The sequence below is a fragment of the Arvicanthis niloticus genome, chromosome 5 (assembly GCF_011762505.2).
Source record: "Arvicanthis niloticus isolate mArvNil1 chromosome 5, mArvNil1.pat.X, whole genome shotgun sequence".
Lineage (NCBI taxonomy): Eukaryota > Metazoa > Chordata > Mammalia > Rodentia > Muridae > Arvicanthis > Arvicanthis niloticus.
The window spans coordinates 50,193,487-50,208,920 of NC_047662.1; the positions used below are offsets into that span (position 1 = coordinate 50,193,487).

The 15,434-nt window shown below is 43.9% G+C and overlaps 1 protein-coding gene and 1 non-coding gene across 3 annotated transcripts in view; one reads left to right on the forward strand and one right to left on the reverse strand.

Annotated features, from left to right (window-relative positions):
* Nucleotides 1-15,434, forward strand: part of Jak1 (Janus kinase 1) — a 111,394-nt gene that overhangs the window by 75,562 nt on the left and 20,398 nt on the right. For both annotated transcript variants that reach the window (XM_034503254.2, XM_076934612.1), the window contains exons 5-10: nucleotides 902-1,055; nucleotides 3,421-3,584; nucleotides 5,563-5,902; nucleotides 7,673-7,861; nucleotides 11,577-11,734; nucleotides 13,845-13,968. In XM_034503254.2, coding sequence (XP_034359145.1) covers nucleotides 902-1,055; nucleotides 3,421-3,584; nucleotides 5,563-5,902; nucleotides 7,673-7,861; nucleotides 11,577-11,734; nucleotides 13,845-13,968 — 1,129 coding nt within the window. The remainder of the gene's footprint in view (nucleotides 1-901; nucleotides 1,056-3,420; nucleotides 3,585-5,562; nucleotides 5,903-7,672; nucleotides 7,862-11,576; nucleotides 11,735-13,844; nucleotides 13,969-15,434) is intronic.
* On the reverse strand, nucleotides 6,802-6,994 carry LOC117709757 (U2 spliceosomal RNA). The gene has a single exon (XR_004606979.1). It is a non-coding gene; the product is annotated as a U2 spliceosomal RNA (small nuclear RNA).

Genomic DNA, 15,434 nt, shown 5'->3' on the forward strand with positions numbered 1-15,434 from the left:
TGTGCTGGCTCTGTTGTTGTCAGACTTTAATTGCAGCTCTTTAGTGTGGGAGTTGTTCATTGCTTCTCAGGGAAATGGTTGTTTTTCGGTCAACTTACTGGTACATTGGGAGAGAGCCCCAGACAGAGCCGAGTCTGTAGCCTGAAGACAGCTGGGCCACGGTGGCTCAGCCATCGCACAGCTTACAACCCATTCTGTTTCCACAATAGGCCAAAGTGATAGTGAGTCAGGCTTGGAGGGTTAGGTCACCTCACCTCAGTGAACTTGAGTTTTTCTCATCTGCACGGAAGAAACAGTGAAGTATGCCTGCAGGTTTTGCTGTTAGGAGCAGGTGGCACAGAGGGGTAAAGTGCTGCTCTCTTTCAGCATGTACCCACATCTGATGTGTTTGTGTTTCTCTTTGGGAGTTTTGCTCATTGTCAAGTACATCACCAATTCAATAACAGCCATCTGAGACCCAAGAAACACTACTGTATTAGTGTTGATTGTTGGACAGAACTTAATTTCAGAAATGGTAGGACCAAAATGGAAAGACCTTGGGCAGGACAGCGGAGCAGAACTAGAGCTTCGAAGTAGCAGCTAGCTGTAGGCGGCAGGTGTTGTTTTTACCTAGGAAGGGTGGTAGGTGTTAGAGAGGTCAGAAAAATTGTACTGTGACCGCCAGGACACTACTTTATCCTCCTGTCCTAAGGAGGTGCTGAGGTACATTGTGAGAGCACACTTGGAAACGTGAGAAGGGATGTTGGCTCAGGGTGATGAGGGTTGAGGATGCAAAGCTTGTGTCTTCAGTTTCTTCAGGGCAGTTCAGCTTCAGCAAGGGCCACTCTGGATACACACCTCTACCAGACAAGCAGTCCAGGGACTCCTTCACCACAGTTGACATTATTAAACTGTCTTTTAGGTTCTACTTTACCAACTGGCATGGAACCAATGACAATGAACAGTCTGTATGGCGACATTCTCCAAAGAAGCAGAAAAACGGCTATGAGAAGAAAAGGGTTCCAGAAGCAACCCCACTCCTTGATGCCAGTTCACTGGAGTATCTGTTTGCTCAGGTAGGAAGCTTGAGCCAGGAAATCTAAAGTTTGTGAGAAGTGTGAGGCCTGGTGGGGCTCAGATTCCCTGTGTAGCTGTACTTAGTGGCACTTTATGGCCTCTTCTGAGTTGTTGTTGCCCAAGTGATTGGGAAAAGGCTCCCAGCTATGAATCTTCCACGCCAGTCACTGCTTTCTACCACTTATCAGCTTATTGTTATTCTACATAACAGGGCACAGAGTAGCCATCAAAGGGAAGTGAGGTAGCAGCCAGGCCAAGAGAGGCTAGAGGTGCCTGGAATTGCATTGCTCCAGGATAGCTAGGATGTTTGATGTGATGCTTTCTGGTTTCAGTGTCAATTTTTCTATTACATCATGTATTCTGCATTTGGAAATACCATATTGCCCATGTTATTTCTAAACCACTTCTTTATTCATCTTATTTTCATCTTCCTTCTCATTTTTCAGATATCCATTATAAATACTGATATGGCTGGACATGGTGATATGTACCTAAAATCACAGCATTTTATAGGCAGAGGCAGAACTATAGCAAAGTTGAGGCCAGCCTGGTCTGTGTACACACACACACACACACACACACACACACACACACACACACACACAAAATTCCAGGGCAGCCATGGTTATAGTGAGACCTTGTCTCAGAAAGACTCATTTTTAATGGCTTCATATCAATTCATTGATGTAACATTATTTACTGGGTGTCTGTGTCTTGTTTGCTTTGTGCAGTTGTATTTGCCAAGACACTGGGTACTTGGATAAAACAGTATGATTTCTGTGTGCACCTGTTGTATACTCAAGTTAGACAACAAAAAACAGTAAGTTTGTAAACGATGCATAGATAGTGCATAGGAAATTGTGAGGGTCAGGCATGGTGTCTCATACCTGTGAAGTGCTGTAATTCCAGCACTTTAAGGACTCATGTTGTGAGTTTGAGGTCAGCCTGGGCTACACAGTGAGACTCTGACTTAAAAAGAAAATAATAAGAGCAGAAAGGGACAGACTTTCGTGTTGGGGCCTGTGGAGTGGCTTGAATTGGGAGAACTCACTGAAGAAAGGACAGAGTGCCCTGCTTCAACAATGGCATCACCCTTAGAGTCTCACCTTCCAGAGGATCAGTGTCAGTTACTTGAGGTTAGAGTGCCCACAGTCAGGTTCTCCCTTCTCTTCCAAGATCTCAGCATCCAATTTTTCTGCTCCTCAAGTATTGTTGGTGTAAATTTTTGTTCTTTCTCAAAACTTTGTGAAAATAGCCAGTGATCTTACTTTACCTGAAAGAAAAAGAACTCCTGTGGACAGAAAGAACTGCAGCCTATCTTGCCCCCAACAACAACAGCAGCAGCAGCAGCAAAATAATAATATGAAACTGAAGTGCTGTCAGGGAAAGTGGCTGGGAAGTTCACTTCCTCAGAGAGGGAATTTCTAGCAGAGAGTTGTGTGGCTGTTATAGTGTTGAGGAAAGGTGCCCTGGAGTCAGGGTCAGGCTTTATCTCAGCCCAGCACTCTATGCCTCTCCTCTATGTGACTCTCCTTTTTTGCAAGCATCTAACATTAGTGCTTCCTGTTTCTCTTCTTCAGAATGGACCGGATGTGATGCTTAGAGTTCGATTCCTCCCCTAGAGGGACTCTGACAGGGCTGTTATGAGGACTAAGGTGAAGTAAAGGAACAACTCACAAGTCTTGTAGGGAGGTTAGGGGTTAGTGAGTGTGAGCCTGCACTGCTCATCATTGCTCTGAACTAGGCTGGCTCTAGATACTGGTTTTAGTCTCCTTTTACATATTTTGTCTTTTTGTTTGTAAAGTCCCCATTGGTTTGTGGAATGCTGTGTTCCTTCCTCCATCTGTGAGATAGTGTACTCTCATGATATTCTTCTGTACTAGAAATATGAATAACACATGTGGACCAAACTAGTGGTTTGTGGTAATGATACACTGTGGAATGTAACTCCTTCCCCTCTTCCCAAACCCATAATAGTAAGTGTTTATAAAATTAATGCTGTCAGCCAGTGTCACCTGTCTTGCTCTGATGCAATTTAGACCTAATTTTACGGTGTTTAGACATTGTTTATTTAGAAGCCCCATGAAGGGGAGTTGTGAATTTGTGCCCTTCACCAGCACCTTGACAAGTACTTAATAAATACTCACTAAATGAATGAATGAATGAATGAATGAATGAAGTAATCTAGGGAGAACATATTCTTAGCTGCCTTGTGCTCCATTTTAGTGGAAACAGCCTTGATCCTGGAGACACACTGATTCTTCTCTTTGCTGTGTGGCATTTTGGCCAGCTTTCCTCTCAAAGTCAACATGGTGGCTCCTGAAGCTTAGGTGGTAACTCGGTTTTTCTTTCTCTGCTCCCAAGGGACAGTATGATTTGATCAAATGCCTGGCTCCCATCCGGGACGCCAAGACGGAGCAGGATGGACATGATATTGAGAATGAGTGCCTGGGGATGGCTGTCTTGGCCATCTCACACTATGCCATGATGAAGAAGATGCAGCTGCCAGAACTTCCCAAGGACATCAGGTAAGCCTTCCTGACAACCCGAGTGGAGGGTGGGGACCTGTTACTGATTTGGGACATTGAAGCACAGTCTTTCTGTCTGTAGTCCAGGCTAGTCTCAAACTCATGATCTTCCTACCTCAAGTACTCCAAGTACTGAGATTACAGGCGTGTTCCACCTCATCTACCTGCAGTGTTATTTTATATGCTTTCATATATCTTGTTTGACTGCTGCACTGTTTTTCTGACATCTTTCTGCATGAATCAAATCTTTGAATATTTATACCAAATAGCACATTTAAAATTGTGGCCTGGTATGTTTTATGCTAACTAATAATCTCAGAAATGGAACTAGAGTGAAATGTCCAGGCAGATGAGTGACCTGCATGCCCTTCATACTTCCTGTCTTTCCTACACTGACCTTGCTGTCTCTTGGAACTGCCTTCTTTAATCTGCACTCTGTGGCCTGTGAGCTGGTACTTCTGATATGAGGGATGGTCAGTTATTCATTATAGAAAATTGTATTCAAGTGTGGTTTGAGATTAATATTTGGTCTATATAAATTCAGCCCATCTCTGAAATTGAATCACCCTTCCACTCACCAATGAGCCATAAAATATAACACCAGCTGGGCTTGCTGGCACATGACTTTGGTCCCAGCCCTTGGGAGGCAAAGGCAGAGGCAGAGGCAGAGAGAGAGGCAGAGACAGGCAGATCTCTTGAGTTTGAGGCCAACATGGTCCACACAGAAAGTTCTAAGACAGCTAGGAATAAATAAGAAGGACTGAAAAGACAAGACAATCCCATTTTAAAGAGCTTTTTTACAAAGGATACAGCACAATGCCAGAGCTCTTGTCTCACATCTTGAGCGCCTAGTTCCATCTGAAATAGCACGGAAGTGGGGCTCACCCCCAGGTCCACCGATTCAGTATGAAAGGAGAGTTATTTGTGTCTGTATTGTTTATGAGAGTGGTATGTGCATGTCATGAGGAGATCTCCATTTCTCCTACACTCCTCATGCAGGGCTGATAGGTACTTTCCTAGTTGCTGCTTTTGTTCTTCCTTGTGAACTTCACTCTGTGGGTTTTATTTTTTCAGGAGGCTTAGGTAAGTTGACAAGTATTCTCTAATTCTGTTATATTATTTTTAAGAGAAAAACTATACTATTTGCTGAAGATTGGCCTGAGAATTCACAGTATGCCACAGTACTGTTATAGAGATTCTTTGGGTCAGTTTTACCTTTGATTGTCCCCAGTGGACCTGCTCTTTCAGGGGTATTAGTTACGATCTTTTTCAGACTACCTCCTGCCTGTTTAGGGTGGCCATGTGTTGAGATCTGATTGCTAGAGAGCCTGGGATAAGTAACAGAGCTTAGGGAACTTGTGGATCCCCTTAACAAACTGGAGACACAGTCACTGTTTTATATTTAACATTTGTGAGGTTTTAATCATTTTCATAAGAAACTATATAATCTTTATAGAACAGTTTGCAGATAGGCAGGCAGCATAGAATGTCTTAATCTCAATAGGAGATTAAGGCACAGCTTGATACTTTTCAGAACATTCTAACTCACTCTCAAGCAATTCACTATATGATTGAAGATAGCCTTGAACTCCTGATCTTCTTACCTCTACCTCCAGCTCCCGAGTGCTAGGTTTACAGATGTGAACCCCATCCTAATGCTTAATTGTTCCAGTGCATATGAGTGTGTTCTAATGTACACAGAGCACCAAAACTAGCAAGCAAAAAATCTAGATGACTCAGCCTTTCTGTCTGCATTGTGACTCAATGTGACAACACCTGTGAGGGGCTGACATCTGTAGAACTTGTGATGTTGTGCCTTCTCTCCATCAGATTTGTATCTATCTGTTTATAGTCATTTACAACTATGTCCTCTGGGAGTAGATGCTGTTTTCTCATTTGCCTGAACAAAAAGTCATAGAGGCAGATTTCTAATTATTTCTTGCTAACCTGAATATAAAAAAAAATTATTTTCTTTTAGCTACAAGAGATATATTCCAGAAACATTGAATAAATCCATCAGACAGAGGAACCTTCTTACCAGGATGCGAATAAATAATGTTTTCAAGGATTTCTTGAAGGAATTTAACAACAAGACCATCTGTGACAGCAGTGTGTCTACACATGACCTGAAGGTGAAATACCTGGCAACATTGGAAACTTTGACAAAACATTATGGAGCTGAAATTTTTGAGACTTCTATGCTACTGATTTCATCAGAAAATGAATTGAGTCGGTGCCATTCAAATGACAGTGGCAATGTTCTCTATGAAGTCATGGTGACTGGAAATCTCGGGATCCAGTGGCGGCAGAAACCAAATGTAAGTGGGTATGGGTATCTGATGAAAAAGAGACTATCCAGCATTGTCACAGGAATGTGCTGTTGAGCCTGTCAGAATCACTTGTTTGCGTAACCTCACCCGTAGGCTACATTGAATCAACTCAGCTGGAGGCCACGTGTCACTCATTACTCACACCAGAACTGTGGCACAGTTGAGGCAAGAACTGAACCCAGGCAGGCTTTGGTGTCATGAAGTAGATAATAGCCTCTGTGTTAGGAAGCTTTGAATGTTACTTTTGTTGTACTGGAGGTTGAATTAAGGGACTTGAACATGCTGCATGCCCCTCCCTCACTTTTACTTGTAATTATAGTGCTGGAATCAAATCTAGGGTCTGACATGTTTAGGCATGTGCTCTGCTGCTGAGTGACATCTGCAGTCCTTTGTCTTTGTCAAATGAGGTGATAACATGAGTTGAAATCTAAGGAGACACGTTCAAATTTCAGCTCCACTCCTTGTATTTAAATGGGCTTAGGAGGGTTATTTTACCCAAGTAGGTGCCTAGAACTCATCTGTCAAGTGGAGATACCGTTGTCTCTTAGTACCAGGAGGCAGGTATTGGTCAGAATTCTGTGTAGGCACCAAAATCGACCAAAGCTCAGGTCTCATAGATAATCATACAGCATTTTTATGCAAGTTATACATAGCCTTCTGTACATATTTGTTATCTCTAGGTTGCCTTATATTACCTAATATTACCTGAATGGTATGTAAATAGTTACACTGTACTACTTGGGGAGTAATGACAGTAAAAGAGTCTGTGCTGCATACACAATATTATAGCCCTGACATTTTGCTCATTGGCTGTTGAATCTGTGCACACAGAATTGGTAGACGTGGAACCCAAGAAATCAATTGTTTGACTGCAGTTACTATATCCAATTCATATGGTTGTTGAGTTAGATTGTGTGTTGACACCGAACCTGCCTAATAATTACTGTTGGCTGAATTACTGTAGCTGCATAGTTATTACTGCAAGTAATATTAAATGTAAGATTAATTTTCTCTTCCTGCCTTATTGTCTGATAAGAACAGATACTACACTTGATCTTAGCCAAAAGGCCGAGAAGCGATTCTCCTGCCTTATTCTCATGCTAAAATAACAATACCAAATTACCAAGTGCTTTCTGCATAGAAGATAGGTATGTGCCTAATCTCATGAAGATTGATATTAAAAGTTATGATATTTTATGGCCTGGAAATGGTAGCTCAGAGATGTCAAGAAGTTAATGTGGAATCTGACATGCAGAGCTCATGCTAGTCAGCTAGATAACTTTGTGCAGGTATATACTCTTCAGTGTGTCAGTTGTTGAGCTATGACTTCATATAATCTCTTGAAGCCTCACTTCAGCACTAGGAAAAAGTCAAAACATTGGTAGCGGGAGGAACTTGGGTTTTGACCATTTGTATTTGGGAGGATCTGCTGTCTGGCAGGGTGCACTGTTAGCCTGGAATTGAGGAGGCCTGAGGCTGCTATGATGTCCATTGTGTCCTCTCCAGTACCAGCATGCATATTAGAAATTATGCACTGTGCTCATCAAGGACTCTTGGAGAATGGAATCCCAGGGTTCTCTGGTAGGGCTCCATTGTTTGTTTCTAAGCCCATGATTCCCTGCCTTTCTCTGACTTCAGGCATGCTGACTATCTCTTCTTTGGGCCTTGGTCCTGTATGAAGTTGCTAGAAGCACTGACCTTTTGCCAACAGAAAATGAGAAAGCTTACCAAATCCTGTCACTTTTGTTATCTTATCAGGTTGTTCCTGTTGAAAAGGAAAAAAATAAACTGAAGCGGAAGAAACTGGAATATAATAAACACAAGAAGGATGAGGAGAGAAACAAACTCCGGGAAGAGTGGAACAACTTTTCCTATTTCCCCGAAATCACCCACATTGTAATAAAGGAGTCTGTGGTCAGCATTAACAAACAGGACAACAAAAATATGGTAAGCCTGCTCTGGAGCTGCCCAGACTGGATGTGCTGGTGAGAAAGACTCTGCAGCACATGATATCCAGAGTTTCTTGTCCTTAGTTAGAGCTCCTTTGATGGTCCCTTTTAAGCCAGAAGTCTCATTACCAGGCCCTTTCAATGTTGGCTCCAGAGTTAAACTGGCATATCCCAGGTGCTTGGCTCTTACAATATCCATCTGCTTTAAGGTTTGTTGACCACACAAAGACATTTCAGTGTCAATATTTAGTTTATGAAAATAAGTGAATAGTGGGTCAGAGAAATGACCCAGGAGTTAAGAGCAGTTGCTGTTCTTTCAGAAGTCTCAATTTTGCAAGCCAGCATACATGTCCTGTGACTCAAAACCATTTGTAACTCCAGCTCTAGGAAAGATGATGCCTTCCTCTGGCCACTGTGGGCACTTGCACATGTATGGCAGGCACATACACATTAAAAGTGGATAAGAAGGAAAAAGAATTACATCAATTCTTTATTATGCCATGTTGATGTGGTAGTTGGAGGCCTGTCCTGGATAAAAGCTTGCTGCTTGGTAGCCCTACCCTGGCACTGGTACCTTATTTCTTCCCTCAGTTGCTTCTGCTGATCTAATACCTCCCAGACTCCACCTCTCTAGGGAATCTCTATCTCTCTGGAGTCTCTTAAGAGCATTGATCTACTATAAAACCAGACCCAGACTCCCAATCCCAGAAAATACCAGCTGCCCACCTTCTCAGCACACTTGTCAAGGAGCAGTAGTTGGGGAGGAGAAGGGCCTCTACAAGAACCAAGGTCCCAGAAAGCCCTGCACATGCACTAGGACCCCAGAGTAGAGCTGGATCCAATACTTGGCTTCTTTGCCTTGGTTGTTTGTTTATTTGTTTTTGTTCCTTCTGTCTTTCTGATGTTTGGGCCACTCTTGTGTACCATAGGTCTTTTCCTGAAGGTGATTTCTATAGACTTTGTCTATCCAAAGGCTGTCTCATACTGTTAACCATGACTTAATCTCTGATTTTAAAAGGAAAAGATAGAGCCTGCAAAGGTGCGTCTCTGAGAAGGGTGGGTCATCTGAGATGAGATGTGGGAAGCTGCACTGGACTCACGAGTAGACCACAGAGCAGCCCCATTGGGGTGTCAGCACACCCAGGGCTCTAGGACAGCAGAGAGGGTGTTACCACAGAGCAGCCTCATTGGGGTGTCAGCACACCCAGGGCTTTAGGACAGCAGAGAGGGTGTCACCTCACTTTGTCTTTTCTGCTATCACAGGCAGGCCAGCTCTGCAGGGAAAGTGGTAACTCTGCCAAGTAAACATATTTTTGTTGTGGGAAGTCACCTCTGATAACAGTGTTGAGGCCAGGCTAGTGTGACAGGCATGCTTACAAAGTGAAGGGCGTCAGCACCAGGGAAATCTTGTTTTGCTTAAAACAATGTCAGAAAGATATTGCACAAGGCAAAGGAAGAGCCCAGTGAACAGCACAAAGCACAGGGCCACACTCTCCTGTGGAGAGCTTGCCTTTCTCATGACCTTCTAGAAAACAGGTTGACAGCATATGGCAAAAATCTTGAAAATATTTCTATGGGTTTCATTTAGGAACCAAGGGAACATGTTTCCCAGTGACATTGAGATTCAGACAGAGGCTTATGAATAAGAGTGTTCATATCAGGTCTCTGAGTTCAAAGCTAGCCTGGACTACAGAGTAAGTTCCAGGATAGCCAGGGCTACACAAAGAAACCCTGTCTTGAAAAACCAAAAACCAACCAAACAAAAAGGGTTCATTTCAGCAGTATTTGCACTCAAAGTACTACAAACAACCTGGGTATAAAATAGAAGGCCAGGAAAATGGTTTCAGTTTACCTGGGCAGTGGGATATAACATAACCAAACTGTTAAAACAAAAGAAAAGATCTGTAAATAGAATAAAAGCAGATTGTAAATATTGATCTATAAGCTGACATTGGTTTTCTTTACCAAGCTTTAGAGCAAGTGTTCTACCTTCATGGCCACTTGCTTGTGGTGAGATTCTGAATGGCTTTCATTTTCTTAGTCTATCTTCCCTCTTTTCAAACATTAAAACAAATAACTTTATCAGGAATAAAATGTAGTTAAAATGAAGGGCTGGTGAGGTGGTTCACAGGTGACAGGTATAGACACTTGGCCACCAAGCCTGAGGACCTGAGTTTAATGCACAGGAGCCACATATAGGTGAGAACTAACTCCAGAATGTTGTCCTCTGACCTCCACACGTGCACTGTGGCATGCATATGTCCATGCGTACACAATTAATATAATAAAGAAATTTAAAAGGTGAAGAGAGAGATAGAATGTTGAGAAATGTTGGTAGCAAAACAGGAAAAGAAGGGAGAAGCATGCCATTGGTAGTGAAAACTCTGGATTATGGAGTCTTTAGAACAACGGTTCTCAATCTGCTGGTTGAGACCCCTTTGTGGGAGTGGTCTCAAAGAATCCTTTCACAGGGGTCATCTAAGACCATATGCATATAAGATACTTATATTGGGAGATATATATATATATATCAGTAGCAAAATTATGGTGATAAGTAGCAGTGAAAATAATTTTATGATTGGAGGTCACCACTACATAAGAAACTGTCTTAAGAGATTCTAGCATTAGGAAGGCTGAGACCACTGCTTTAGAAGAACTGATGGAAGGGTGTCAGTCAGTTTCAAGTGGGGAACCTGAGGCTGTAGTAGAGAGCAACAGGGACTTGTACTTCATAGTGAGAAAGTGGCAGGATTTGCCTGAGGCTGCCTGGCTGTGGCCCACACTTTCTGCCAGTGTTGTTATGTTGCTAAGAAGTTACCAACTCCCAAGGAATCTGAAGGAGTTGGGGTGTTGGTGATGGATATGTTAGTCGTCTGGTTATTCACTATGAGTAGCCTTGTAAGATGACAGCAAAGGAAGTGAAGCAGTAGCTGGGGTTCACATTTTATGGGCAGCTCCATCATGCATAAGCTGCCAGTCATGTCCAGCAACCAGTTAGTGCCCCCATTTTGAAGAACAGAGTCCACACTAGCCACTTAGGCCTCTGGTTCTGTCAGGCTACAGTGCTGCAAAGGGCGCAATAACAAGGAAAGGCACACAGAATACCTGTCTCTTTAAGTTGGATTTCCTTCACTGACACCAGCACTAAGATTGTGCCAGGCATTTCCTACTCTTAACAACTTTACAAGTGTCAGCTGTTTTAATTACCATGTTAAGTCTGTGGTGGTAGTCATCTGTATTTTACAGAGGCACAGAGGTTCAGTAACCTGTTAAAGACACACAAATCATTGGTTAAACAGTTTGAGATTGCCAGTAGTTGACCATTTTGACCTATAAAAACAGGGAGTTGACTATGTTTGAGCCTAGCAGCAGGAGGGGATGTTGTGAACTTGAAGGGGGTGGTTGCAGAGCCTGCAGTTCACACTGTGCCTCTCCATAGCTCCCCATCTAGAGCAGGTAGTACTTGGCTACTGGTCTTTCATGAAAGCAGGATGCCAGCATGTTGCCAAGTCTTGCTTTGATCTCTGCATCTCTCACACATTTCTCAGGCTTCTGCTGTCAGGAAGCCACAGTGCTTGTATGCCAGGCGGGGCCTGATTCAGCCAGCCCCACTGCTCTGGAGCATTTGAAATTTGTTTTCAGAGGTATCTGAAGGTAGGTGCCAGCCACACCGGAAGGGAGTGATGTAACTGTGCTGTGTCTTCTCTCACCAGGAACTAAAGCTCGCTTCTCATGAGGAAGCCCTGTCCTTTGTGTCCCTGGTGGATGGCTACTTCCGGCTCACTGCAGATGCCCACCATTACCTCTGTACTGATGTGGCTCCCCCACTGATTGTCCACAATATACAGAATGGCTGTCATGGTCCGATCTGGTTGGTTCCATAATTCTCTCAATTACCTTTGGTTCGAAAAGAGCCCAGGTTTTAGAGGTAGAAAGTCCCCTTAGTTCCACATGTGGCCAGTTGTTGAGGGTGGGGTGAGTGGCCATACACTTGGAGGCTGTCTTCTTTGCACAGCATGCTAACTGAGCTTCCACCAGCCCTTCCTGTCATTTCCTGCTGTTTCCTGCCATGGCCCTTAGAGCATGCCCCAACTACTTCCTTAATTTGATCTCTGCTTCTCATAGTTTAACCCCTTCACTTCTCCATGACCAATCCTACCCTGTCCAATACTGAGCACTTGAAGGGAGACAGGATGCCGATCTCTAAATCTTAGGAATTTTCTTCATCTGTATTCCATGTGACAGGCTTAGCCCCCTTCTACGAATCTTGGTTACCCAAGAGACAAATAGTTTGGTGGTGTGTGGTCACTGGCTGAGAGAGGCTCACAGCCTTATCAGCTCATGAAGAATTGTAGAACAAAAAAACTGGCCACCAGAAAAGCATCATCCTCTGGTATTCTAGCTTCAGTTGAGCCTCCAGACACTGTTTTTTCCTGGTGTCTGGAGCACAGTGGTTCTCACCCTTCCTAATGCCACAGCTCTTTAATACAGTTTCTCATGTTGTGATGACCCCCCAACCATAAAGTTATTTTTGTTGCAACTTTATAACTGTAATTTTGCTACTGTTCTGAATCATAATGTAAATATTTAATATGCAGGATATCTGATATGCCACTCCAAATGGGTCACAACACACAGGTTGAGAACTGTTACTCTAGGGTCTTCACAGCCCCTCCTTCCTTCAGATGTTAGCTGCTGCCTTCTCTGAGAACGCTTTTCTAATAACCTTATGTAAAGTGACAACATTCTGTTGTTCCCCTGTCTGTCTCTTCTCCCTGGATATTGCATTCTGCTTTGCGTTCCTTCAGTGGTGGTCATTTCCCTCTTACTACCACTGTTTAGTTTATGTCCATGAGCTTCCTGTTTGACTTCCATCTCTTCCCAGAGAGTGTGCCTCCTAAAGGCAGGGCCATAATTGCATTGCTTGCTGGTATGTTGGCATGCACAGCAAAGACATTGAGTGAGCATGAAGGAATGAATGTTGCATGTCTGTGGGAGGCTGAAATCTACATTTAAAGTTCGATTAAACATTGATGAGTCAGTGTCTTGCCAGCTCTCGAAGAAGGGACAGGGTGTATGTCCTGTGTGAGGACTCAGCGTGAATGAGAAATCAGTGACCATATGACATAGGTGGGAAGTACTTGAAGTCTCTGCTTTTCTGTTTTGGGGGAGGGGGATTTCTTTTTTCAAGACAGGGTTTCTCTGTGTAGCCTTGGCTGTCCTGGAACTCATTCTGTAGACCAGGCTGGCCTTGAACTCAGAAATCCGCCTGCCTCTGCCTCACAAGTGCTGGGGTTAAAGATGAGTGCCAGCAATATCTGCATGTGTCTATTTGTCTAAAGTACACTGACCACACCAGTCCTCTTTCACCAGTACCTGTAAGCATACTTACCAGGTACTAGTAACCATTTAGCTAGTGTGCTGTGTCCCCTTTGAGCATCAGGACTCACTGCACTGGGGAATACAAAGGAGCATAGGAATGTTCTCCTCTAGTACTCTTTACTTGCCACTGAGGTCTTTGTTCCACTTGTCACTGCTTAAGCTCTTTCTGTGAGCCCGACCAGGTGTGGTCACTGAGGAAACAGCAGTAAAGGAAGTGGATCCAGCTGCCTGCCTCAGCAGTTAGAGGGAAGGGCTGGGAAGGGCTAAGCACAGGACTCCTCTTAATCCTTAGCAGCTCTTACTAGTATTGGGGTACATTCTTTTGGTAAGATGTGGAGACATGTCTTTGTAGAATTTGTGACAGTCAAGCAGGCCTTTTTGTGTTGGGGGGCAGTAGCTGAGTTTTTTTCTAAAAATTGGAAACTGGGTGTCTCAAGCTTCTTCTTACCACCTGCTTCATACCATGCCAGAGAGGACTTTGGGAGCCAGGCAGGTAGCGGGATGTGGCTTTAAGCTTGAGCTAGTGCAGGGAATCGGGTGTCCCTGCAGCTTATGTACTATGGTATGAGCCTTTGTCCCTTGCCTACTTCTCTCTCCAGCACAGAATATGCCATCAATAAGCTGCGGCAAGAAGGGAGTGAGGAGGGAATGTATGTGCTGAGGTGGAGCTGCACTGACTTTGACAACATTCTTATGACTGTCACCTGCTTCGAAAAGTCTGAGGTCAGTCGGGACATAGGTGTGGGCCAGGGGAAGCAGCCATGAGGTAGCTGTTCACTACCACCCAGCCCAGGAGCTGTGACAGAAAGGAGCACCTGGGTCTCTGAGCAAGTCTCTGGTAGTCTGGAAAGAATATCAATATCGTACCTGATAGGACACGCAATAGCCAGTCTCTGTATTCTTCCTTATGTCTGGCCCCCTCCCTCCCTCTCCTTTTTTTCTTCTCCCCTCCTTCCTTATTTCCTTCCCCCTCCCCTCCCCTTCTTTTCTCTTCTCTCTCAGGAGGAACTGTAGCCTTGGAGGGTAGAACATGACTAGAAAACAGCCTTCCATCGGGCACATGTGAGCTTAAGCTTAGTTATCTAGAGTGACTTACCTTATAGCCAACGGCAGAATCATCAGACCTAGAACTATGTTTGCCTATGGCATTCTCTGGTGTAGACTGATGTCAAAGAGCCAGCTCATCAACATGCATGGCCTGTTTTCCCCAGCAACAGCTTTGGGCATTTTAACATTAATTGCTTTCCCAAGGTGTCTGCTTCATAAACATCCAGATGCGGCTCCAAATGGATTGCTGCTTCATGGTCCCTCAAATGCCTTTACTATTCATGCAATGTTTTAGAATGTTTAAGAGGTTTTAGAGAATTTTAGATGATGGTGAGGGTGAGGTTTTGTTTGTTGTGGGGTTGGGCTTTTCTTGTTTTCTTGGTTTGTTTTTTGAGACAGGATTTCCCTATGTAGCTCTGGATGTCCTGGAACTCAATATAGATCAAGTTGGCCTTGAACTCAGAGATCAGTGGCCTCTGCCTCTTGAGTGCTAGGGTTGAAGGAATGTACCAGCATGTCCAGTGAAGACGGTGAGTTTTATAGAGTTAGTCTGCATTAAATCTCCCAGCAGTAGTAAGGCTCGGCCAGATTGGAAAACTGAGGTGGAAGAGCCCATTAGATGGAGACAAGGCATCAGATACAGGAGACAAGTATAAGAGAGCCCGGGATTGGGCTCTGTCACCCAATCCCGGAAGGAGGAAGTCACAGAAGGAACCCAGTGCTCCCACATGTACTGGGTAAAGTTCCAGGAGTGTTCCTGAACAGCCAGACCCCAGGGCTGCCTTGGGCTTGGTGGCTTCCTGTTTTCACTTACTCATCAGTCTTTGGAGGAAGTACGATGGCTGTGTGAGGTAGTCCCACCTCCTGAGGTAGAATCAGAGCAACATCCTAGTTGGTCAGGTTACCTGGGGAAAGAACAGTCATAAAGATTGTTTATTTCATTCATTTTGAGTACATGCAATTAATTAAAACTTACAGAGGCCATATGATAGAGGTGGTACTATTCCATTGTATGGGTTTGTAGGATGAAGTAACCTTGTGGGCGCTGATACTTTAAAGTCAAGTCCAGTTTATACCATAAGAAGATCTTCCTGGCTCTCATTCTTCATTTTTTTTCTTTGTATAAGAAGAGCCATGGAAGA